This window comes from Anastrepha ludens, chromosome 2 (assembly GCF_028408465.1).
Source record: "Anastrepha ludens isolate Willacy chromosome 2, idAnaLude1.1, whole genome shotgun sequence".
NCBI lineage: Eukaryota > Metazoa > Arthropoda > Insecta > Diptera > Tephritidae > Anastrepha > Anastrepha ludens.
The window spans coordinates 30,801,569-30,828,234 of NC_071498.1; the positions used below are offsets into that span (position 1 = coordinate 30,801,569).

At 37.9% G+C, this 26,666-nt stretch overlaps 1 protein-coding gene across 11 annotated transcripts in view; it reads right to left on the reverse strand.

Annotated features, from left to right (window-relative positions):
• Positions 1-360: 360 nt before the first annotated feature.
• The window catches only part of LOC128867483 (protein kinase C), a 35,593-nt gene continuing 9,287 nt past the window's right edge, over positions 361-26,666 (reverse strand). For 10 of the 11 annotated variants that reach the window (XM_054108736.1, XM_054108769.1, XM_054108714.1 and 7 more), the window contains 12 exons: positions 25,470-25,663; positions 25,350-25,407; positions 25,171-25,283; positions 21,222-21,295; positions 20,430-20,461; positions 10,443-10,525; positions 10,078-10,365; positions 9,480-9,893; positions 5,871-6,098; positions 3,524-3,776; positions 3,268-3,407; positions 361-3,187 (listed from right to left, as the gene is read on the reverse strand). In XM_054108736.1, the coding sequence (XP_053964711.1) occupies positions 3,026-3,187; positions 3,268-3,407; positions 3,524-3,776; positions 5,871-6,098; positions 9,480-9,893; positions 10,078-10,365; positions 10,443-10,525; positions 20,430-20,461; positions 21,222-21,295; positions 25,171-25,283; positions 25,350-25,407; positions 25,470-25,663 (2,039 nt within the window). In that variant the 3' untranslated portion in view covers positions 361-3,025. The remainder of the gene's footprint in view (positions 3,188-3,267; positions 3,408-3,523; positions 3,777-5,870; positions 6,099-9,479; positions 9,894-10,077; positions 10,366-10,442; positions 10,526-20,429; positions 20,462-21,221; positions 21,296-25,170; positions 25,284-25,349; positions 25,408-25,469; positions 25,664-26,666) is intronic. The other variant, XM_054108803.1, reaches the window with a different exon arrangement.

A 26,666-nucleotide genomic window follows, 5' to 3' on the forward strand; every position in this document is an offset into this window, starting at 1 on the left:
TTTAATTTTGTGCTGACATCCGAATGTACACGGCGAAAGAAAGAAAAATAAGAAAAATAAATCAGTTGGGCGATTGATATTAACTTTAACAGATATTGGTTCTAAAATTCATTTCAAAAATCAAATTAATTAATAAACTAAACAATCTATTTAAATATTAAGCAGTTCTCAAATGAAACCCTTGGCGTATGCTGGCACGCTTCTAATAGCAGCGTCACATTGCCGCACATAAATTTTTTGTATAATTGAATTCAATTTAAACAGTAATTGTTTTTGCTTACAGCTGGTAGCACAATGTAGTTTTGCATGTTCAATAAAATACAATGGTTGCACTTTAAAATAAGAAACAAATCGTAAAAGTGTGCGTTTGCAATTTTATTTCAAATAAATTTCATCTCGTTTCAAGCTGAATGCTTTCAATACAATCCAAATTAGTTTCAAACTAAATTACACTTCAAGGAAAGCATGTACATGTACATATACATATATATAATTGTTATAATAATTAGAGGTTATGTTGTAAATTAAAATTAGTTAAAGATTACTAATACAACAAAATAAAATTTGTTCGCTTTGCTTTAGAAATAATAATACAATAAAAAAACGTCGTTTCTTTTTTAACTATATTAAAAAAACAAAAAAAAAACGTCGTTCAACAAATGTTTCAAATGCATTTAACTACCAACAAATCAGTAATAATGCATGTCTGTAGTATGCGTGTATGTGTGTGCGTGCGTTTTTATACTCATATTGACTAGATTTGGCGAATGACACTTTACATTCGATGTGTTAAAGAAGTGAAAAATACTCGCTTGTACTAATAATATAACATCAATTTTACCAACAACAAAAAAGGTCATAAATAATATATTAAGCTACAATATTAAAAAATAACAAAAAACCAAACAAAAGTTCATTAATTTCGTTGAATGCTGAATTCCATTAACACATAAACATAATCATATACATAATAGCGCATATGTAGCAACTAAAGCTTAGTAGGACTCCAACGAGAGCCAGTTTCTGAGCGCAAGTTTAAGCTCACTTTCTACTTTCAACGCATAGTTTCAAAATTCGCCGGTTTACACGCGCAAGAAACGTCTGTTGCGCTTTGTTGAGCTCGGTCAAAAACTCACCAATCAAGAAGAAGAAGAAGTTTCTAAATTCACCATAGTTGGACTGGCACTGAGAAACTCGCTCTCAGCAAAACAAATGTCTCGCCCTAATTTACAAGATATTAACATAACATGATTTTAGGCGCTTAAACTTTGCCTAACAATAAACGCAATTTAAATTAAATTTGACAATTTGCTAAAAAATTTATTTTTACAATTTTATATTGTATTTGTTTTTTTTTCGTTAGCTTTTTTTTGTTTATTTTTGTCAATTAAACAATTCACTAATATTCAAATACGTTGTTGTAGCTTTCCAAGGCTTCATTTATATACCTTCACTCAAATTCATAACAAATAAATAGTTTTTAAAATACTTTACTGCATTTTACCAGGTATATAAAATCTATTTTATTTCTTATGAATTTATGCGGTATATCTAAATAATAACAATACAATTATTTTAATAAAATTTTAATACGCTAGGTAAAATGTTTCATAAACTAATAGAAAAATGAGATTTCTACATACATTTGTTGGCAACAACAAAATTCACAAAATAGCACACAAATTCGTTTGAGTAGTTTGAGTGAGATTGAAGAACAATAATAAATATTTTTGTAACTAATTTGTAAAGCTAGAAAATATGGCTGGGCAGGGCATTTCATTTCTAATTTGGCAATAAAGCATACAATTTGAGATTTTTTTTTTGATGCATTTTCGCATTCTAAACAATGTGAGTAATACGTATCTTTTTCACCAACTCGAGCTAAGTGAAAAGTTTATATAGCACAAATTAACAAAAAAAACAAAGACTAATAGAGGATCAAAAAAATATGCATACAAATTCATTTTACTAACACCAAGGCTTGGCAACGCAAACTTTAAAAAAATTCTTTTACAAATTGATTTTACGTGCAGCCTTCAGAAAGATATTAAGAGTAGAACTGCAATAAGAACTGCCAGATCTTTAAACAAGATCATTACCGCGCAATTTAAGGTAACAAAAAACAAGTTACCGGGCTGCCTAGTGTTAGGTGGTGCCTCTTTGTGGTTGGCTAATGGAAAACAACTCCGTATTTGCTTTAGCCTCCAACTTTAGCCCTATAAATATATTTAGATTTGCAGTTCTAAAGTGGTTGCACGAATTGAGAAAGGTAAATAAAATACAAAAACAACTACATGCTTTAATCTACACAATGCATAAACGCAAATTTGCAAACCTTTATAGATTTTGTTTTTGTCGTTAATAATTTTTGTGGTTATTAGATTTTTATTTTGCAGTTTTTTCTTCCGTTGCATGTTACAAAGTGTTTTTTTATTTTAACTTTCATTAATTTTTTTTTTTTTTGTGTTATGTTACTTTCAACCTTTCCTTCTTTGTTTATTGGTTATTGGATTGATTTTCTTTTTGTTTTTCCTAACAAATACTACGAGTAGAGTTTGACGCGTTAACAATATAAGCTTGTTTTGTGTTTCACATTTCGCGCATGCCAAATTTGGAACTCGCAGCTGCACATAAATACAGCGTAAAATAAAATGGCACACACACATATACATGTTCGATGCAACTCATGGCGTCGAACGAATATGCACAACTCGTTATTTAAATTAAAATCAAGACAAGAAAAGCACAGCTGCTGAAATGTATTTGTGGCTTCCGGCGGCATTGTGCGGCGGTGACATGTGCGGCTTCCTGCGCGCGCATGTGTGAGTGTGTGCAAGCGCACACATTTTGTAAAAAGAACGAATATAATAGTAGTAATAGTTGTTGTTGTTGTTGTTGATGTTGCGTTCTTGGCTTTGCAAATAATTTGCTTGTTGACTTTGCTTTCTTCTTGACTTTTTATTTTGTTTAGTTTTCTGTATAGAAGTTGAATCCTTCAGGCGCCTGCGCACACACACAAAACCACTTAAAATACTTTACGTTCGGGTCCGAATTTCGGATTGACAAATGAGAAGCCAGCGAATTCGTCCTGATTAATACAGCGTATAACATCGTTGGAAACGGGCGTGAGTACTGGTTCCTCTTTCGTGAACTCTGTGTCGAAATTGGTGGCATCACGTGGATTTTTCTGCATGAAAAGGGTGGGCAAAATGTATCAATATTAATGATTTTAAAATAGAAGGACTTGAAAGTGTAAGTAATTATTACCATTTTTGGTCTGAAAGGCGGTTTAATATTGCGCTTTTCCAATTCATCCCAATCTAATTTACCGAAAAATGCATGCCTACGTATGGCGTTTTCATCGCCGGAACACCCTAGACGGTTTTCGGGAAGTTTTGTTAGGAACCCTGGGAGGTCGAAGAATTAAGTAGATGAATGTGAAATATACAAAATAATTAACATTTAATGGCTCAAATGCATTTTTTGTGAATTTCTTGTTTTTTTTTTTTTGCAAACGACGCACCTTTCAAAATGGACACAGCATCTCTGGACAACCAAACCGGATATAATACATCGTCGTGCATGATTGAATCGAATAATTCATCCTCGTTGTCAGCCTCGAACGGCGGTTGACCGGCCATCATTTCGTACATAAGCACACCCAACGCCCACCAGTCGACGGAGGCACCGTACTCTTGCTCTTTTAATATCTCAGGCGCAATATAATCCGGAGTGCCACAAAAGGTGGTGGTTAAAACACCATTTATAATGCCCTCCTAAATGCGAAATAGAAATACAATAAAATTAGAATATTAGTGATTGAGGAACCCAAAAGAAATGATGGAAAAAAATTTATAAAAAAAAAATAATATAACTAAAAAATAAGAATTGAAACTATCTGCCTGTTTGTCAGATATACTCGTTGACTCAGAAATCGCATTGCATGAGAATGCATTATCTCATCTGTCCATTCTTGTGACTGATTTTTTGACAAGAAATCGCATTTTAACCATCAATCACTCCCCGTATTCGCCTGATATGACTCCCTGTGACTTCTACCTATTCGGAAAATTGCGTTTGTCCATGAAAGAAAAACGTTTTGCGTCCATACAGGCCATGCAAAAGGTTTGTACCGACTGAAGGACATTCCGTACTCCGGTCAATTACCTGAAACACTCTTTCGAAAAGCTTTTAGATCGCGCAAAACAGTGTATTGCGGTCAGGGGGACTATTTTGAATAAATAAACTCGAAGTTATCGGAACAAAGCTCAGTCTCGTTTATTTTGGACCTCACCTTGTATACAGATTTCAGAAGGTTAATGCAAATAACATTAGACAAAGAAAAATCTAGCACGATAAGAGATGAGATCCGTTTAAATTCATTAAGGGCGCGAGCTATTGCTGCGTTTTGCGCATCATTTTTTGTTTTTGTTATTACTTCAATAAAAAGGTTAGAAATTTAGAAGTTCTCTTCTTGGAAACTTTGATGTTCCAGATGTTTCCAGAAGGGCAGCACAGTCAAAATCTCCCGTTACAATGCCATATACAAAAGATTACGAGAGAACAGATATTTTATTTGATGGAAGAGGTTCAGTGAATCGCAAAGACCGCAAAGCATACTTAAGAAAAATCATTTGAATTTTCCCAATCCTATTGATTGAGAATTTTATGATAAGGTCTCCAAGTAATAGTGGCACACTCAAGTTGTGAACGTATAAAAGAGGTGTAAAACAATTTTAATGTGAATGGGTTCGAGAACTTAGCTCGGAGTGACACCAAGCATCGCATACGGTTTTGAAATGATAAAGTTAATGTGATTAATGTGATATCTTTCATGTGATTAATAGTCTGCCGGAAATGGCTAGCAATACTATAAGTGCTTTCATAAATAAACGCGATTTTGAGTAAGTGGCATGAAAGTATTTTTAATATTTAAGCCAAGACGAGACATAGTGAACCACAAATAAAAAAATCAGCTTGAAGATTCAACATATCATCTGCGGAATTTATTAACTAATAAATGTTCAAATTATTAGCGTATAACACTCAACTGAGCATGCGGAAAACAAGAACGATTCTCATTAACGCACAATACGAAGAAGAACGGACCTAGAATACTGCCTTGAGGGGCACCGGACATTGCATGGAAGGGTTCAGATGACACGCCGTCAATAGAGACAACACGCCACCTTTTGCATAAATACGACTTAAGTCATTGCAAAAACAAAGAGTGAAAGCCTAGGCAAGCTAGTTTAGGAATCATGAATGTTATGGGAGACTTTATCGAATGCTTTGGAGAAATCTGTGTAGATGACGTCGACTTGACATACAAAAGGAAACGCTGAGATACAGTATTCACTAAAAACTGCAAGGTTCGAAATTGTAAAACGCCCCGTAACAAAACCATGTGGGTTAGAGAAAATGAAACTTTTAACGGAAAAATAAATCATATCCTTAAACATTCGAATAACTTAGAGAGGTTCGATATAGTCCTGTAATTGCATACGTCACTCTTGTTTCCGCATTTGTAAACCAATTTGCGAGGCATCGATAAACTCACCACTCTTTGTTTCATTTCTCATTTCATTTTTTTGTTTGTATGACAAAGTGGCGCAAAATGAATCAACCAGTTTTGGTTTTTGAATAACTTGTTTACTAAATAAAAAATAATAATTTTGAGTGATGAAAATATTAATTTTTACCACCTTTACGAGCTCCAATCTTTTTTATACAACACCTGTTTACAAGTGTCAAATACGATTGGCGTACGATGCCATTTGTAAAAATTATAAATTTTCCCTTAGGTTGATTAATTTTGCGCCACCTTGTAAAATAAGTTTATGGCAATGTTAGAGCTGTAAGTGATTTACCTTGCACATGCCAAAATCGGCCAATTTGCAGTGGCCCTCTTGATCCAGAAGAATATTATCCAGTTTTAAATCACGGTAAATGACGCCATGAGAGTGTAAAAACTGAAGTGCCAACGTGACCTCGGCGGCATAGAAAGCGGCGCGTGCAGCTTCAAAGCGACGTGCTTTTTGTATTTGAAACATCAAATCGCCGCCGTTCACGTACTCCATAACAAAGAATAGACGATCCTGAAAATAAACAAAAATATATATTTTATATTTTACTCAGATATATAAGTATATGCAATACATATACATACATATATAATAAAATACTTATATAATATAATAAAAAAATAAATCAATTTATAACCATGATGGGTATTCGTGAACAAAATAACCTGCATACAAATTGTGCAAGAAAAAATCAATTCAAATCGAAACTTCTTTCTGCTATAACTGTAAATGCAAATTAATTCATTGAATTTATTTTGATTTATAGATTTTTTTGGGAAGGACTGCCGCAGCCAAGCTCAACATAATCATTCCTCTTCGATTACAGGGTCCGGCACTCGAAGTGTAACCAATTAAAAAGGTCATACCTTTAGTATGCGAAATTACTTTTATTCAATTCAAAGTAAAAAATGTTCACACATATTACAAATGTCCACTACGATATCGTGACTAAATAACCCGCACGAATAACGAAGCTAACGCGGTCCCCTCCCCGTTCATATGCTCAGCGGCTAGGAAGAAACTTTCACTTTAAAACCTAATTATGCCACCAGACTCCTTGTATTCCAAATCGGATAAAACTTTTCTAATAATAAATCAAAACTTGTTATGTCCCTTTACAAAAAAAAAGACATAAGCTTACTATAATCTCCCCGCTAGTTTGTAAGGGTGTGGCGATTCCTTTGAGAGAAATTGCCAAGTACAAGTGGACTCATAAGAGATAGAAAGCTTACATGGAAATCTATTATTGAGGAAAAAGTAAAGAAGGCCAAAAACGCAATCGATTTTAAATGGAGGTTAACACCTTGTGTTACACACTGGCTTTACACTTCGGTAATTCGGCCTATTTTACGGTAGATACCTATGAAATGAGACTTTCAGCTATTAGTCCATAGGTGTCGCTAAGAGTATTTTTAAACCTCCAAGTAGAGTACAGTGGTTCAGGTGGTTTGAAAAATTCCGAAGTGGTGATTTTAGCGTGGAGAACGAGGACCGTGGTCGGTCACCGAAAAAGTTTGAGGACGCCGAATTGCAAGCATTGTTGGATGAAGATGATGGTCAAATGCAAGAAATGATGGCAGAGCAGTTGGGTGTATTTCTCCAATTCCAAGCGTAAACGATCGTATGGTCCGCCCGGCCACAAGCCAAAAACAACGGCTAACCCAAATCTCTTCGGTGGCAAGGCAATGCTGTGTGGTTTGATTTGGAATGAGCTATTAAAACCAGATGAAACAGTTGACGGTGCACGCTACCAACGACAATTGGCAATTGGCAATTGGATTTGAACAGCGCTATACACCGAAAACGCCCAGAATATGCCGATCGGCGTCACAAAGTAATTTTTCTTGATGACAATGCACCTCCACATCGAACAAGAGCTACCCGGGAGTTGGTGGAGACGTACGATTGGGAACCGCTGGTGCATGCGACTTACTCACCAGACTTGGCGCCTTCCGATTATTATTTGTTTGCATCGATGGGCCACGCACTTTCCGAGCAGCGCTTCAATTCTCACGAAGAAGCCAAAAAATGGCTCGATGATTGATTTGCGGCCAAAGACGGCCAATTTTTTTGGCGCGGCATACACAAATCGCCTGAGAGATGGGAAAAATGTGTCGCTAGCGATGACTACTATTTTGAATATTAAATTTGTAACCATTTTTTGTTAATAAACGTTTGAAATTGAAAAAAAAGTCTCATTTCATAGGTATCTACCGTATTGTATGGAATACTTGTATGATGGATGGTCAGCTGCTCAAAAGGCGAGTTACGCTAAAACCATGAATAAACCAGCTTTTTTATGCATCTCTGGTGCTTTAAGGATTACCCCAAACAAAGCGCTGGAGGTGCTAATCAACTTGCCTGCGGTAAATCTTGTAGGAAAGCACGTGGCCGCCGCCTCGGCGCTTAGACTTAAATATATGAGGCTATGGGAAAAACGGGGGTTTGCCCACGCCTCTATTTTGCAAACACTGAATAGTCACAAACAAGAAGTAGACTATTCTATTCCTCGACTCACCTTCGGCACACTCTTCAAGGCGATCATACCGTCAAGAAAAAATTAAAATTTAATTTCTATACAGATCGTTCCAAGCTAGACGATAAGGTTGGCTATGGAATATTTTCGAAGGAATTAGGACTTGAACGATGCGTTCGACTACCAGACTACTGCAGCGTCTATCAGGCAGAAGTTCTAGACTAGAATCTAAATACGCATGAAGTAACAAAAACTACAATAAATACATTCTCGGATAGCCAGGTGGCCATTAAATCAATGAATGCGGCTAAACTAAGATCAGAGGTTGCACAGAAATGCCGGTCAGCCCTAAATGCTATTAGTGTCGTATTCAAGGTCAGTCTTATTTGGGTTCCGGGATACAGAAATATAGCGGGAAATTATAAAGTCGATAAGCTAAACAGGAAAGGTATTACTCTTCAAATGCACAGTCACAGAAGTGCCATCGGGACAGAAGTGGCCACGAGCAAATTAATAACTAAGAATAGCATTACCCAAGAGACCAATAGGGCATGGAGAGATGAAGATACATGCGTAACAACAGCTTGGTTACTATGGCTGCAAATAAATAAGAAAAAATCAAAGGAACTGCTTAGCCATTCCTTTAGAGTTTTCTACTCTAAATATTGTAAAAGTTGTAGAGATGAGGAGGATGAAGAAGCAGTTCAGCACATCCCTTGCAACTGTCCAGTTATAGCTGAAACCAGAGCAGGTTTTTTAGGTAGATACTTTTTCCATTCTTTTACGAATCTTCTGGCCTGAGGATGCGACCAATCCTGCGCTTCATAAGAGTCACAAATTGATTCCACGAAAAAAAAATTAGGTTCCCGTGTGGCTCAGAGCTATCACAACGGACCTGCAAGGTCTAAGTGAGTGGGTCGTACAGACCGACTCCACCATAACCTCACCTAAACAAAACTGGTGAATAAAGTGCATACATATGTATGTATGACTAAATTAAGTATAGGGGAAAAATAATGTTTTTTTTTTAATTTTGCGTAAACCTTGTTTTTCCTTTTCAGCAAAAATTAATTAGAGGCCGTTAATGGGTTAACCTAACTTGTGAATAAATTACAAAAAAACATTACCCACAGAAATAAAAACGTTTTTTCTCCTATTTCATTTTGCGTAAATCTAATTTTTCCGTTTTGCCAAAAATTAATTAGCGGCCGTTAATGGGTTAACCTAACTTGTGAATAAATTACAAAAAAACATTACCCACAGAAATAAAAACGTTTTTTCTCTTATTTCATTTTCCGTAAATCTAATTTTTCCGTTTTAGCAAAAACTAATTAGCGGACATTAATGGGTTAGCCTTACAACCATCACAAAGGATTATTCAAAAAAACGTTAATGTGTTATTTTATTTTCGTACGCACCTTAGTCTGAAAACAGGAATGTAGTGCTGTCAAAAATGGATGGTTAGCGGCCAGGGCCAATATGCGCTTTTCGGTCATTGTGCAATCGACATCGTCATCCTGTATGATGGCATCCTTTTTCAGCACCTTAATAGCGTAAATCTCTTCGGTGTCCTTCTTTTCGGCCAACATCACCTTGCCAAATGAGCCTTTGCCTAATACTTTGATGAAATTAAAGTCCGATAATGAAGTTTTGCCTGGACGCGATTCGAAGTATTGGCCTGTAATCGCACTGAGGCCTGTCATTGCAGTCGAGGTGCTTGTGGCCGAGCGTTCCGACATCATCGAGCTGCGTGTGGAAGTGCTACTCTCTGTACCCAGATCACTACGATCGCTAAGACTGTAGCTATCGTCTCCACCCGGTTGATTTAAATACTGCAAGTAACATTTAAAAAAAAAATTCAATTATTCGGCAATTCTGTATTACGAACATTTCAAATGCAGTTTGTATGTATGTATGTAAGCCCACAAAGGAACGGCAGCGGTCTAAGTGAATTGATTTAAAGACCGACTGCCACTTCTACCCTGTCTGTAGGTGTAAGTTTGCGTCTGCTATTACCTTTGAGCGGCGTGGCTGGGCTTGTTTGTCCGGTGAAATGCCCAGCGAACTAAGTATTTCGGCCATTTCTTTTGTGTTGATGCCACACGTATTGGCCACATTCTTTTGGCAGCGTTTGTGCACATTCATATTGCATTGTGTGCACTGTAATCCCTGCTTGATCAGGCCGTACAACAGTGAGCCGCAGTGATCGCAAAACGTGAAACGTTTGTAGTTGTGCACAAAAAAGCGATGCGGCACGTTGACGTTGAAGCGTTGACCGGCCGGTGCCATTTCCATGGTGTTTTGCTGTGTGTGCATACAAATTTATGAGAATAAAAATATGGAATGTTTCAGTCGATTACTATTTGTTTGGAATAACATACTTTCGAGTTTACCTCTTCGCGCATGCCTGGACATTTGGTGACCACGGAACTATGGCATCTCTTATGTACAACACAGGTGCACACTAGAATAGTGAATGCAACAATAATAGTAATGATGATAACAGTAAAAGTAAAAGTAAAGGTAAAAGTTATTGTTAAATTTGAGGAAATGTGAGGACAATACGGAATAAATCGTACATTTATGATCGGTCGATAGTGGATTAATTAAGGTTTTCCAACCTCTTACACATAGCACAAACATATATGAACACGTAAGCACTGTACAATACATAATTAAAAACAATAAAAATATTTAACAATACAGAAAACGCATACAGGTTATGTTTGCTCATAGCTCACACTACTACATTCAATAATTTTCTATATTAAAGATTTATGTGTAAATGCGGTTTCAGAGGAGATTTTCTTTAGTTCGCCATTTTTATTATTCGATTGTACAACCTTTCGGCATTTGTTTTCAGAAAAGTTTGACACCACATTGTTGATCGTTAAAAAGTAAGAGCAAGAACTGCGTAACAAATTTTAATTTTTTGGATATCACTGGGAAATGATGAAACGTGTTGGGGCCGCTGACTACAAGATTGCGGAAAACTAATCATCAATTTTTTTAAATAACTTTTATATATGTATACAGCGTAATCTCCCTAATGGGCACTTCTATTAGACCCACACTTCTCTTGAGCGGAAATTTGTTTCTATAAGTATACCAAATCTTAAGTATCGGAACAAATTACCCTTTCTAGAGCGGGCACATCTCTTAAGGGGACACCTAACTGAAAAATTTGTCCGCATATGAGAAAAGTGTAAAAAAGTTAATAATATGTGATGAGAGGGTTGTCCGCTCAAGAGAGAAATTAAAAACAGAATTCTTAAGGATTTGTGGTATGTACTGAAAAAAGTGGCCGCTTAAGAGAAGTGTTCGTTAGGAGAGAGTACCCTCCATGTACATATATAATTAGTCCTTGTATGTTTGGCTGAGTTCCTCCTCCTATTTGTGGCGTGCGTCGTGATATTGGTTAACAAATGGAGGGGCCTACAATTTCAAGCTGATTCCGAACAGCAAATGGCTTTTTATGAGAAGCTTTTTCAAGGTTTTTCAAGGCAGGAATACTCTCGGAGGTTTGCCATTGTCTGCTGAGAGGAGGCGACCGTTATTAGAAACAAACTTTTTCTATCATTTCGCTGAGATCATTTTCACGGAGGATCGAACCTATGGTAGTCATCCACCAACCCCTTCGACTACGGGTGCCACCGAAAGCAAAGATTGGGCTTTTGAAATATTTGAAACGGATTAGAATTTCTATGGCATACTTGCATGCACGTACATTGGGGTGACTCACCAAACAACTGCCGGTTAAAACACAGTAATTAATTATTTTTTATCTTTTTCACGGCTTCCGCGAAAGTATTTCGAAAAAATATTAAGATTTTCATGTCTCCAAATATCGACATTTTGATATTTACAAGGTGAAGTCCAAAATGAGCTAAAATAATTAGAAACGACAGATGCTCTGTTCTGATAACTTCGAGTTTATTAATTCAAAATAGTCCCCTCTGGCCCGACACACTGTTTTGCGCGATCTAAAAGTTTTTCGAAAGATTATTTCAGGTCATTGACCGGAATCCGGAATGTCCTACAGGATGTCGGTACAAGCCTTTTGGATGGCCTCTACGGACGCAAAACACTTTTATTTCATGCCCAAATGCAATTTTTCGAATACGTAGAAGTCACAGGGAGCCGTATCAGGCGAGTACGGTGAGTGATTGATGGTTAAAATACGATTTCTAGTCAAAAAATCAGTCACAAGAGTGGATCGATGAGATGGTGCATTATCATGCAATAAGCGCCAGCTTCCTCTTCGCGGTATTCAGGGCGAATTCGACGAATGCGATGCAACAAACGCTTCAAAACGTTAAGATAGAAAATTGCATTGACGGTTTGGCCCGTTGAAACGAATTCGCTTGGAATCGTAAAAACCAATGAGCATCGACTTGATTATTGACTTGAGAGAAAAGCGGCCAAATTAGGACGGTAGACATGAAAACCTGATTTTGCTGCGGTCCACAAATATTTAGAGGGACTGAGTTGGGAAATCTTGCCCCACCCCCCATATTTCCCAGACATTGCACCTTCGGATTATCAATTGTTTTGTTTCAAATGTATATTTAACAGCGCTCTGTCGATTTGACATTTCAGTTTCTCACGTCACTTCGGATGTTATCAATCGAGTTTGCCATTTCCGAGCGGTAATAGTAAATGGCATTATTTTTTTTTTTTTTTTTTTTTTTGAAAATTGGAAAAGTAATGAATTACAATCACAATGAATTAAAAAGCATTAGCGACTAGGCCATCAGCTTAAATGGCATTATTTTCAACAGATTCTGTGTATTCAAGTATCTTTTTTACTAATTATTCTGACGGCTTTTAAAGATACCATTTGGCCATAGAAAGTTTCAAAGTAAAGCAAAGCTAATCTGTATTAGCCCAGCCCTTGAAATCAGTAGACCATTTTAAAGTTTTGTCTTTCATAAGTCTAAATTTGAATTCAGTTTCTCAAGTAGTTTGGTTTTTACAGCTATTTAGAGTTCACGCTTGAAGTATTTTCTAGAAATGCAAAAATGGGCAGTATCTGGAAAGCAAACTTTTGATAGCTTGGTGAATGTGTTGAAAATTTTAAAAGCGAGCTCTTTAACTGACCGATATTCGGCTCTCAGCGAGTTTGACATAATCGGCTGATGGGCTGACGTCATTTCGAGTGTGTTTACAAAAGAACTGAGATTGAGTTTGTGATATACGAAAGCAATCAGTCAATCACATTTCGTTACTGTCTGAACAACGACTGATTGGGCGAGTGCGTGAGTATGCGTGAATATGTATGAAATGATCGTGCAGAATTCGGCTGCCGAATGCCCAAGTCTTTTTCACCACAACTAAATAACAAACCTGATAAAATCTATCATCCTTGCTGCTCCTATGCCTCAGCTACCCTGAGTAGGTTTTTCGGAAAACCTTTCAGAGGTATTTTAAAAATCGCTAGCGCTTATTAAGCTTAAAGGAGATCACTTCGAAGAACAAATGTACAGGGTGAACGATATGAAGTGTTACCAACTTCACACTGCTTGTATCTGTAAAGCAGCTAATGACATCAACGTCAAAATTGTTCTAATGACAGTTCAATATATTGTTTATAAGCCATCAAAAGCATTTGCGTCTCAGTTTTGTTCAATTTTTTTTTTTTCTGTGATGGAATTCAAACGTAATAGTGTAATTGCGTTATATTTGGCTGGAAAATCACAAACAGCCATTGTTCGTGAACTCAGTCACCTCAAAGTAAATAAAATGTTTGTGTATCGCACTATAAAACATTACAATGATACTGGTAGCATTGCAAAACGCTATGGAGGTGGACCAAAAGCTCGACTTGAACGAAATCCACGTCGAAGTGGAAGAAAAATTGCCAGAGAACTGAAAATATCGCAAGACAGTATTCGACGCATATTAAAAAATGAGCTCAAGGTCATGGCTTACAAGTTCCAAAAAGCACACGATCTTTCACCCCAGCAAAAAAAGTTCGGTGCGAAAGAGCAAAGGAGTTGTTGCGCTTGCACGAACGTGGCGAATTTCCTAACATTGTGGTTTCTGATGAAAAAAATTTCCCAATTGAGCAGTTCGTAAACACTCAAAACGATCGTGTTTACTTGACCGAACGCTCATACAAGAATTTGAGCCTACGTATGGCCACTCGAAGCAATTTCCCATCGTAAGTAATGGTTTGGGCCGCAGTGACCGCTGATGGGCGCTCTCCAATCGTTTTTATCGAGCCTGGTGTCAAAGTGAATGCGACTTATTATCGGGAAAATGTTTTAGAAGCTGCTTTAGAGCCGTGGACACGCAAACATTTCAGTCGTAGACCATGGACGTTCCAACACGACTCGGCACCGTCTCATAAAGCTCGTGTGAACCAAGAATGGTTAAAAAATCATGTTCCACACTTCATTTCGTTCACACAATGGCTTTCGAATTCGCCAGACGCAAATCCGATGGACGATCCATCTGGTCCATTTTGGAGAGCAAGGCCAGTATGGATGCGCTGAAAAAAGCGATTATACGAGAATGGGTCAGAATACCTCAAGACCACATTCGTGCAGCATGCAACTCATTTTTGACCGTTTGAAGGCTATGGTCAAGGCAAAAGGTGGTCATATCGAGCTAATGAGAATATATCGCACCCTAAATACAAAAGGGTCACAACTCAAAATGTACCTTGTGCTCAAATATGAGCGAGACGTTATCAATAAAACGGTCCGCGGATGACATATGGCAAAAATAAATTTTTTGTTTTTTGGTAGGACTGTTATAAGCTTATATGGCAAATTTCAGCGTGATATGTCACATAGTTTGTTTTCTGTGCTACTGTAAACAAGTCAAGCTCGAGTGTGGAAAATTTTGAGTTGTGCCCCTTTTGTATTTAGGGTGCGATATGTTAAAATTGTAATCATTTTTGAACAATTTTGTCTTTGAAATCAATAAAAACTAATTTCACACAAAAAAGTTATGGTGTTTTGAATAGGTAACACTTCATATCGTTCGCCCTGTATTTCTATCGTAGCTAACGAGTTGAGCTTTCAGATAATTTACACTAACGCCACTTGAAAAACGTTCGAGTCTAAAATTCTATACAATAAACTTTGACGCAACAAAGGCAACATAATAAACAAATAGTTACAAGTGCAGTAATGAAATACAAGGTGGCGCAAAATTAATCACCCTATCGGAAGATTTATAATTTTTGTAAATGGCAGCGTACGTCAATAATATTTGACACTTGTGAACTAAGCAGCTGCAGTATACAAACATACCAGCAATGGGGCGCGTAGAGGTCAAAATAAAAACTTTCATCAGACAAAATCATTTTTTTTTTTTAATTCAATAAAAAAAGTTATTTAAAAACAAAATTAAATGATTAATTTTGAGCCGCCTTCTATACGAGTATGTGTGATTTGCTTTGTGTCTGTGTGTATTGATTATTGCAACTATTTAGCTTTAATTCTTTACATTAAAACAAGTAAAAGTTTTGAAAATATTATTTGATTAGAGAAAACAAACTTTTTATTTTTAATGGTCTCAGAGACCTCCTGGGTCATCGGGATCCCCCAGACTGTTGTTAAGAGGGAATTGCACAACTTATTTCTCAGGAAAGCGCAGAAAAGATGGAGCTCCATTTCTTCATGTGCTATTTCGAAAACCCTATGACCGCAGTACATTAGACGGAGGACTCAGAAAGTCCTGGGGATTCCGCGCCATTCAATTTCCAAACTCGTAGCTGTGTTTACCAGTCATTGGATGATCGGCGCACACGCGAAAAAGCTAGTCATTTAACCTCCATTGCAGAAGCCGTAGCTGTTGAACCTTTCAGAGAAGGTGACTGTTGCGCACTTTCTCTGTAAATGTCGGCGTTTGACAGCTAGACGATTAAGGTCAGTGGCTGCTCCTTTCTTCGACAACCTGAGACAGTGGGCCAACTCAAATGAGCATTTAAATGATGTTATTTTTCACATATAATTATTTAAAGTCGTATTTTTAATAAGAATAGTGAAACCGGAAATAATCTAAATTTTTACATGCATTTTTTACTTTAAAACAACATCTAGGCGCGTCTTTTTAAATACCCCTTGTACAGCAGCTTTCTAGTTCACAAGTGTCAAATTTGATTGACCTATGACACCATTTTCACAAATTATAAATCTTCCGATCGAGTGATTAATTTTGCGCCACCTGATACTCGGCTCTTAGGTTAGGTTAGGTGGATACAGTTGTCGCATGGGACACACTCAGGCTCATAGCGCATTGTGATGCCACGTGGGGAGCTTGTACCTATCCCTCCTAAAACCAGTGTTCAAAAATTTTGGAATGTCCCTGATTTCTACAGAGTTGTGATTTTCCAATTCATTGAAAAATTGTCTACCTAGAATAGTAAACCTATGTCTGGATAAAGCAGGACAACGGCACAGATGGTGCGAGATCGTCTCTTCCTCTACCTCATCTAGACCGTTTCTGCAGAAGTCATGTGTTTACACACCCATTCTCTGGGCGTGTCCACCTATTAGATAGTGCCGCGTTATAACGGAAATCAGTGTGCTAAGACTATGCTTATTTTGACTTGACAGAGATTCTGTGCACTTAGCATTGAGAGTCGGACACAGTTGTCGGACGGTTCTGCAAGTGGTTTCATTACTCCATCTTTCGTTCGCTGCTCTTACGATTTCTTCAAAGATAAGTAGCTTACATGTTTGTAAGGGTATGCCTATGTCATTTTCTGTATACTCATCGGTCAATTTAGTGCCGAGTCTCGCTAGATCATGGAGCTCTACAGTTACCCTCAATGTTGCTATGGCCAGGAACCCATGTTACCTTAAGGTGAAATGACTCAGCCATCTCTTTAAGAGATGCGCGGCATTTCATGGCTACCTTGGAGGTTGTCGACTGTTTTGTTTTCGCCGCTTGCCTATCAGTGAAAATGAAGATATCATTTCCGGATATCCCATCACAATGTGTCAGTGTCGCGGCTTTCATTATTGCCATCAGTTCAGCCTCAAAAGGCACTACAGACCGGAAAACTTAAGGAAATCCCCGGATGTTCGGACTATACACCTCCGCCCACCCTGCCCTCGAGGGTGGCTCTTGCCATTAAGGAATTTTACGACGCATTCAAAGAGGAAAGTATTAGAGTTCAGAGTTTCCCGTAATAGTTTTTGAGAATACATAAAATTTTTTTTTTTTTTTTGATAAAAAAGAAGCCCATTATTTTTGCGTAAAATTTTTGCGCAAATGGCTTAAAACCTGTTTTTGATCGGTCGATCTTTAGCTCCTGAGTGATGCTACGCCTACTCGACTACTAACTTGCCGCTCAACTTCGACTATTTCTGTGATTTCATCGACATTATCGACATTTTCTTTGACATCCAAAATGCCTGAACGGAATCGACCAAACAAAAATTGCACATAATTAGCTGCTACAGCAACGGCACATAAACCCCATTTTCAATTTTAGCAGACTGGCTTGACTGGTTGACCTGGTTGACTCCCTGTAACTCACAACTGAATAGAATAAACAAAGATAAAGCTGACACTCTTCATCTGCGATGGGTGGTTATTGCTGTTGTTGTAGGAGCATTAACCATCCGGTGGGTACGCAGGTCTGGCAAGACTGGATTTTTCATTTTTAACATATTTTTGAATACAATTTAGTTTAAAAATCATCCTCGAACAGGACGAAAAGCAGCCAGTCCCGGGTGTCCAACCGAAGAGTTTTAAAAAAGGTGTCCAATGGAGAGTTAAAATTTTTGATCGCTACTTTACGAGCCATAAGCTCATATTGTATTAAGTCCAAAAATGTTCGACGGAGCAGGGAGGCCATAGAAAGGCTAGCCGCAAACAATAGGCTGCATATCTACTGGGTACCCGGTCACAAAGGCATTATGGGAAACGAAATAGTAGATGTGATAGCAAAAAGTGCTGTTAGACTACCTTTTGAACAACAGAACGACATAACAAAGCCGCTAAATACAATATACAGGGTTTGATTGAAAAGAAATGAGCCTTCCCGCGCGGAGCGTCTGCCAAGCGATCAACCGAATCGGCTGGTGGGGGAAAATGATCGTTGGACCTTCCCCTTCCACTAGAAACCGATCCCAGTTCGCTGGCAACAGCGGTGCAGTCAACATCGCTCCGCGCGTGAAATTGTTTTAAAAGTGTGTTAGGATTTTGCAGTGGCGAAAATGCAGCGATCGTTGGAGCAACGTTACTCGATCGAATTTTGCGTAAAGCTAAACAAATCGAGTACCGAAACCATAGGGGGACTCAAGGAGGCTTACGGGGACCAATCTTTGTCCAGAGCCCAGGTAAAACGGTGGCACAAGTCGTTCAAGGAAGGCCGGGAGAACGCCGAAGACGAACAGCGATCTGGAAGGCCTTCGACGACGCAAACAGACGAAGATGTGAGCCGGGTTCGTGAATTTTTGAACATTGACCGTCGTGCTAGTCTACGTGAGATCAGTGAAGAGTTAAATTTAACTTATGTGCACACGAGCCACTCGAGGCGATCCAAAAAACTGTGACAGCCGAATTGAACGCGATTCCGGCAGATGAGTTTAAAAAAGGTTTCCTGCAGTGGAAGGACCGCTACCAGCGGTGTATTGACGCTCAAGGGTCCTATTTTGAAGAATATTAGTTGTATAAGCCAAAAGGTTTAATAAAACTGCTTAAAAAAAAAATAAGGCTCATTACTTTTCAATCAAACCCTGTACAATGAAATGGACGACTACATGAGGAGGCGAGTAGAAGCTAGTTGGACTAATCTGACCACATGCAAAACAGCAAAAGTCATGTGTAGAACTAACGACAAAAAACTGACTCAATTCAGAAATGCAGCAAATGCAGAGAGGATGTTGAGGAAACTTTAGAACACATTCTGTGCGTCTGTCCGGCATTATTTAAAACGCGGTTAAAATGGCTGGGAGCCCCATTGTTTGAGGGTCTGGAAGACGTCTCAAAAGCAGATCTCCCAGCGCTGCTTAGATTCGCCAAAAGCGCTGACATCCTACATGATGTCTACTTTCGGTATCCTCTCCATCTGGTGTCGCTAGGGACCAAAAGGTCTCTGCGCAGCTTGATGCCAACCAGGCTAACCTAACCTAACCTTACGAGCCATCTACCGCGAAAATAATGGATTTCTCTTTCCCCAAACTAATATTTTTTATCGAATAAATTAACAGTATTATTTATAAAGCATTTTCAATTATTATGTTTGGAATGAATGAGCATACAAATGAATAACTAACTATGCGCATACATAAATATAAGGGTACATAGAAAATAGAAGAATATAAAAGCGATGTCGTAAATATAAAAATGTGAATACAAAAATGGATGCATGAACAAGACGACACAATGCAAAATTTCTTATAATTTTAAAATAAACTCATACAAAACAAGCCAATGTAATTATAAAAAACTATGTAGAAAATACAAAAATATAAATAAATAAAATCGATGAAGGTGCAGCTACAGTACGAGTAAAATACAAAGGAATAAAGAGCGATGTGCTGCAGCGATTGTTTCTTGTTTTTGTTTTTGTTTTGTTTGTTTCTTAGTTGATTGACATGTTTGGTTGTTTGGTTGTTTGACTGATTTGTTGGTTAATGATTAAATTGATTGAATGCAAAGCTACACCGGCAATAGCAACAACAACAATATCGCAGAAAACAATGCGGAGCAAAAAAAAGAAAAACAAAGAAGGAAAATCAAAAACAAAACGGTAAACAGGAAAATAGTAATAGTTGCAAAAATGCAAAAGCAATCACAGATAAACTTTACAATTCATATCATGCGAGTAGATGCATATAAAAATATGTATGTAATATTAAGTAGACAGCAACATATTTTTTGCAACTTTGGCGGCGGACATTGAAAATCACCACCAGCAATGAAATACACATTACAACATTCAATTTAACTACATTTGTGTGTGTGTGTGTATGTAGAGCGGCCTATAGTAGTATGCATTTAGCAGGAACTGGTATGTTTAAGTATGTTTGGGTGTGTGATGTTCGTGTAGTTGGTAGTAGTTGGCTGATATGCCTGTATTTTTAGCAGCGTTTATTTAGTTTTTAGTTGTTCATATATTTAATATTTTAATTATAATTTTATACAAGAAATTTATTTAGAATTTTGTAAGTATGTATGTATGTATGTACAAGTGTTATGAGCATATTTGTATATATATGGAGTAGTTGTCAAGTGTATTTAATGTTTGCGAACGAAATCTTTGCTAAACTCAACGTTCGAATAATCTTTTCGGTATGTTTGCTTGTTTACTATTTGGAAAACGAGTACAAATGCAATTACGAGTACGAGTACGAGTACCGGGTATGTAGTTGTTGTTGTTGCTGCATGTGAACACATACCTTGACATTGATAGCCTTGTTTACCAATTCCCCTGCAAAGGCAAAAAATTTCCGTAGCTTGTATATATGTGAATATAGATTAATATTAAGAGTTAATGTACAAAAATTAGCTGATCAAATAGATATATGAGCCATAAACGTAAGAAATCATAGTACTAAACCAGTAGCGAGATGGATTATTTTTTTAAGAAAAAACAAAAAAAAAAAAAAACATCAATTATATAAATCATGAAAGTGAACCAAAGAAAAAAGCAGAATATGAACTATGTTATGTAGATTTCCTTGGAAGCAAAATAAGTCCGCATCAGTATGAAAGTAGCATTTTTTTTCTTTTGTATATTTAATTTTCCAGCGCCAAACTACACCCAGATAATAAAAAAAAATATATATATATAATATTTATGTATGTATGTATGTTCTCACCAAACAAATAAAACATAAAACATTGAATAGATATGTAGGTATGTATTGTATGTACCAACTAAATTCAAAATATATTCCTAATTTTACGCAAAAATACTTTCTAATTTTCTAGATAGTTGTGAAAACAAGAAATCTCCAAAATAACGGAAAGTATAAAGTGAACAAGTTATAAAGGTCATTGATACTTCGATACCAAAAAAACGTGAAAAGGAATATAATAAATACAGTTATTCACTGGTATGAGCATACAAATAAAAAAATAGATGATCAATGTAGTAGCAGGATAAGCGTGTTGGTGAATTTTTGAGCGCAACGTTCGGCTGGTCGATCGTTGTTGATATTCACTGCCGAACACAAGTATGCACTTACCAAATAAATTCGCGGCAATGTGAACAAAAAGTCGGTTGACGCAGGAAAGTCGCCATAAATTTGTGCCCGTTTACCTGTAAAATACAAATACAATGCATTTACTTTAATATTCTTTTAATAAAAAAAAAAACGATTATTTCGTAATATATACAGTCTGTGTCAGAAGAAAAGAACCGGTTTTTTTTCTTGTAACTTCAAGATATATTTCGTTCTGCTTTTTGCTGCATAATACAGGGTTTGATTGAAAAGTAGTGAGCCTTATTTTTTTTTTTTATGCAGTTTTATTAAACCTTTTGGCTTATACAACTAATATTCTTCAAAATAGGACCCTTGAGCGTCAATACAACGCTGGTAGAGGTCCTTCCACTGCAGGAAACATTTTTTAAACTCATCCGCCGGAATTTCGTTCAATTCGGCTGTCACAGTTTTTTGGATCGTCTCGATGGAGTCGAAACGCTTCCCCTTCAGCTTTCTTTTCAGGCGCGGGAACAAAAAGAAGTCTGGAGGGAACAGGTCTGGGCTGTAGGGAGGGTGGGGAAACAACGGAACCCCCATCTTGCCCAATGCAGAGGTGCAGAGGAAGGCGGTGTGCGGCGGCGCATTGTCGTGATGAAGGGTCCAATTGTTGACGAGGTCGGCCCGAACCCGGGCGACGCAGTTTTTCAGCCGAAGGAGCACTTCTTTGTAAAATGCCGCGTTTACAGTGCTTCCTGGAGGTACAAACTCCTTGTGGACGATGCCTCGAGAGTCGAAAAAGATTATCAGCATGGTTTTGACCTTGGATTTCGACATGCACCTCCCGGCCTTCCTTGAACGACTTGTGCCACCGTTTTACCAGGGCACTGGACAGAGATTGGTCCCCGTAAGCCTCCTTGAGTAGCCCAATGGTTTCGGTACTCGTTTTGTTTAGCTTTACGCAAAATTTGATGCTCCAACGATCGTTGCATTTTCGCCACTGCAAAATCCTAACACACTTTTAAAACAGCTTTCACGCGCGGAGCGATGTTGACTGCACCGCTGTTGCCAGCGAACTGGGACCGGTTTCTAGTGGAAGGGGAAGGTCCAACGATCATTTTCCCCCACCAGCCGATTCGGTTGATCGCTTGGCAGACGCTCCGCGCGGGAAGGCTCATTACTTTTCAATCAAACCCTGTAGTCCCACTCAAGGGCTACGACGCCAGTGCTAAGTCAGGTTAGTGTCGTTCGAAACTTTCCCGTAAACCCAACCCAACAAAAATGAGTGAGAAGTACACGAAACGTTTCGCGACGGTATTTTTATGCACGCATTCGAAAGGGCCGAAATTATCTTATGCCGCGGCTGCAAAAGTAATTAGAAAATCAAAAAAGGTTGTTGTGATGTGGAATCAGCGGTAAAAGGTGTACAAAAATGTAGATGACTTTTCCGAGTGCGGCGTGAAGCGAGTGACGACAAAAAAGCAGGATAAAGTGATCGTCCAACTTTTTAAGCGGAACTGAAATTGAAACTTGAAAAGGTCAAGCCAAGGAGCACCAGGAGATTTGGTGGCTCCTAAAACACTCCGGCTAAAAAGCACATTCTATTTAAAGCTCTGGAAAGAGGGTAGATATTCAAGGAGGGAAGGAGAAAAGTATCAGAGAAAGAGATAGGAAAGAATAGAGACAGATATAGCGATAGTAAGTCCTGTGAGAATTTTCCAGATTCTTTGGCAAATCTGTAAATATCTTCCAGTTTTAGGGAACGAATATTACTCATTCTCATGACATCGGAACCCAAAACTCGTAGCCGTACTCTAGCAAAGGCAGACACTCACAGAGAAAGTGCTCAGTGCTATCCGCCTCCTCCAAGCACGACAGGCACATTGGGTCCTCAATGATTCCAATGGTGGTCATATGCTGACCCCATAGGTTGTATCCTGTAATGATACCGACCATCAACCGGACATCTTTCCTTCCAAGTTTTAGTACAAAACACTTTGCAGTTCTGCAGCGTTCTAGACCGGACCATCGCTCTTTATGTAGATTGCCTACATAATCGCTGATCCAATTCCAATCATAACCTACCGTCCCACATCATCAAAACCACTGCTCTCAGAAAAACACATTGACAACAACACAAGAAAATGACGTTACAGTATTGGACTGGCCTTCCCAGTCCCCAGACGCCAACCCCATTGAAAATGTGTGGGGAAATATGAAAACGCATCTCGCCGGAAGGCAACTCGTGCGTCAAGTTCGCAAAATCTAGTCTTGTCGACGAACTACTCAGAAAAGCTGGTTTAAGGCATGAAAAAGATGCCGGGCTATACTCGACAGCAATTGAGACTACACGGTTTATTAAGTAATTGCGACTCGTAGTTTTGTACATACCTTCATGTAAAAAAATTTTAAATGTATATCTTTTATATTTCATGATTAATCGCGGTTCCTTTTTTCTGACACAGACTGTAAGTATAAGTACTAGTTTGTTCAATAAGTTTTGCGGTTCGATAAGAAAAACACAATTTCATGGTTCAAAATACATTTTATTATTAAACATAGCCTCTCTACGGCAGCCGCCGTAGTCGAATGGGTGATACACCTAAATGAAGGAAAAGTATTTTCTAATAGCGGTCGCAATGGCAAACCTCCGAGTGTATTTCTGCCTTATAAAAAAATATCTGCCGTTCGCAGCCGGCTTGAAACTGTAGGTCCCTCTACTTGTGGGACAACAACAAGAGAAGACACACACCACAAATGGGAGGAGGAGCTCGGCCAAACATCAATACACTTTTTTCCAGTTTATGAGTTCCATCGCTGAATTGAGAATCTGGAAGCGCTGCAAAATACGATTCCACAGCTGTTATGACCTTATTCATTGATGAAAAACACTTTCCACGCATGAATTTTTTTAGATCTGGAAACAGATGGAAGTCGCTAGGGGCCAAACCTGGTGAATATGTTACGATGGCTGCTCTAACAATTCGAACTTCAATTCATGGATTTTAGTCATTCTCAAAATGCTCTTGTGACACGGTGCATTGTCCTGATGAAATTTTTTTTTTTCTTTTGTAAACTGGGTATTTTTCACGAATTTTTTCCTTCAACTGGTCTAAAAGGTTACAATAATATTCAGAATTTATTGTTTTAATAGTTTGCAAGTAATCCACAAACGAAATTCCCTTCGCATCCCAAAAAACTGATGCACCTGAACCCCTTCTTGGCCGATTTCTAGATATGAACTCTATTCTGAGCCGAAGAACCAGGTGCATAACACGCTTTAGCTTTTTTTTTTGGTTTAGGATCATGGTCATAGACCCAAGCCTCATCCATAGTGATGAATCGATGCACAAAATCCACTTAATCTTTTCGAATGTTGCTGAGAAAATCGCATTCGAATGTGTTTTTGTTGGCGAATGCGGCACCCATTTGGCACACAGCTTTCTGAAACCCAATAATTCAGTCAAAATATTGCTTACACTGCCCTTAAAGGCTGCCTAGGCCTTCTACTAATCTCTTTCCGTCACACGACGGTTTTCCAATACGATATCTTGTATTTTTTTTACGTTTTCTCTTGTCGTTGCTGATTTCGGACGTACTTGGCGTGGCTTGTCTTCAAGGCCACGTTTAAATTCAGCAACCAATCTTTCTACTGCACTAATTGATGGCGGAAAGTCCCTGTACACTTTCAACATTCGTTCATAAATTTCTTTTGCTTTTAAACCTTCCAAAAATAAAAATTCAATCACTCTGCGATACTTGATTTTTTCCATTGTAGAAAATTCTGTGGCTCGTCGGTACTAAATGGATTGAAAGCAAAGAATGAATTAACAGGTTGAAATGAAACTTCACATACGTTCATACCTATGAAGAGTGTATCAACATAACAAAAACAAATTTAGGCTAATAGCAACGCTCTCTCTTATTGAACCGCAAAACTTATGGAACACCCTAGTGGGTTAGATAATTGTTGGCATATACAAAAGTTTCTAACCTGATGTACACGCCGCCGCATGGCACCACGACGGCGATTGAAACCAGCGCGCTCTTTGAACTCCTTGTTTTGGGTGACCGCCTGCACCACTTCAGCCACATCTTTATTGGAATCTGTTAGCGGCACAAAGTGTACTTGTAAGTAACTGTAAAAAAAACTGAAACTCCAAAAATACGTACCAACTCGGTTCTTTAATTCGATTACAATATGTAGTTTACCCTGTGGCTCCAAATTCACCTGCAATGGAGAATAAATTTATTGCATAATTCGATTTTGAAAATCCTGCTCGCATTGCTTACCCATAAATCAAGTACACCCGATTCATTTTGCATAATATCTTCGAAAGGTATTTGGCAATTGGCAACAAAATCATCAGGTGGCAGCGCTGCATCGTGAAATACCGTCAGGTTAATATTTTTTGCATTGGTCACGTCGTGAATGAACTGCTCATTCCATACCGGATCGAATGTCTTTGGTCGTGTAGTCGAGCGATCTATGTAAATAAGAAAATTTTAATGAAGGGTGTACAATTTCAAATGTTTTATACAAATAAGTTAAGATAAATATAAAATGGCGCAAAATTAATCCCCCTATCGGAAGATTTATAACTTTTGCAAATGGCGTCGAACGTCAATCATATTTGACACTTGTGAACTAAACAGCTGCAGACAAGAGACAAGCACTGGAGTGCGTAATAGTCAAAGCAAAGATTTCTTTCATTCCAAAATAATTTTGTCTAATTGAAAAGTTATGCAAAAACAAAATCCGATGGTTAATTTTGCGCCACCTTGTATAACAAGCCTACAGTTTTTTCAAGGAAAAACAAAAATCGTCTAATTATTAGGACGCAAGAATGATAGAATGAATACACGATTGGGCATTCCGAATTCGCCGTGTCGTAAGAGCCCATGAATAAACAAGCAAAAAGAAGGGGAATTACTTGTTTGTGAAGAAGAAGAGTAGGCGAAAACAATGGAAACAACCAACTACCAAGCCATTCACTGATTTTTCACAAACACGTAATTTCTCCTACTTTTATTTGCTTTTTTTCATTTGCTTTGTATTTGAAGCGAGCTGGCGTCAGACTTGTCAAAGTCGCGAAAAATAAAGTAACTGTTTTCTAATCGCTCCACCTTAGATACTCAATTCGCCTTGAGTAGGACGTAAACTATGTACGGCGAATTCATAAAAGGTGCACGCTGAAGCATGGGTTGTCAATGTGGATTTATTATAGGTGACAGCATTCACCCAGCTGAATTTTTCGCCGTAGGTATGGCTTATATCAAAATGATATGCTTTGTTTGTATGTATTGGTATGTTTACATTCGTTTGTTTACATTTGCGATTGTACGTTGACGTGATGCTTGGACCAAACGCAACAACAAATATATGTAGGGTTTTACTTATATGTGGTTGCTGTCACCTATAATAAATTCGTCTTGGTCGTAGACTGATGCAGTCGCTTTTGGGGTATTCGAGAGAAAGATACTTCGGAA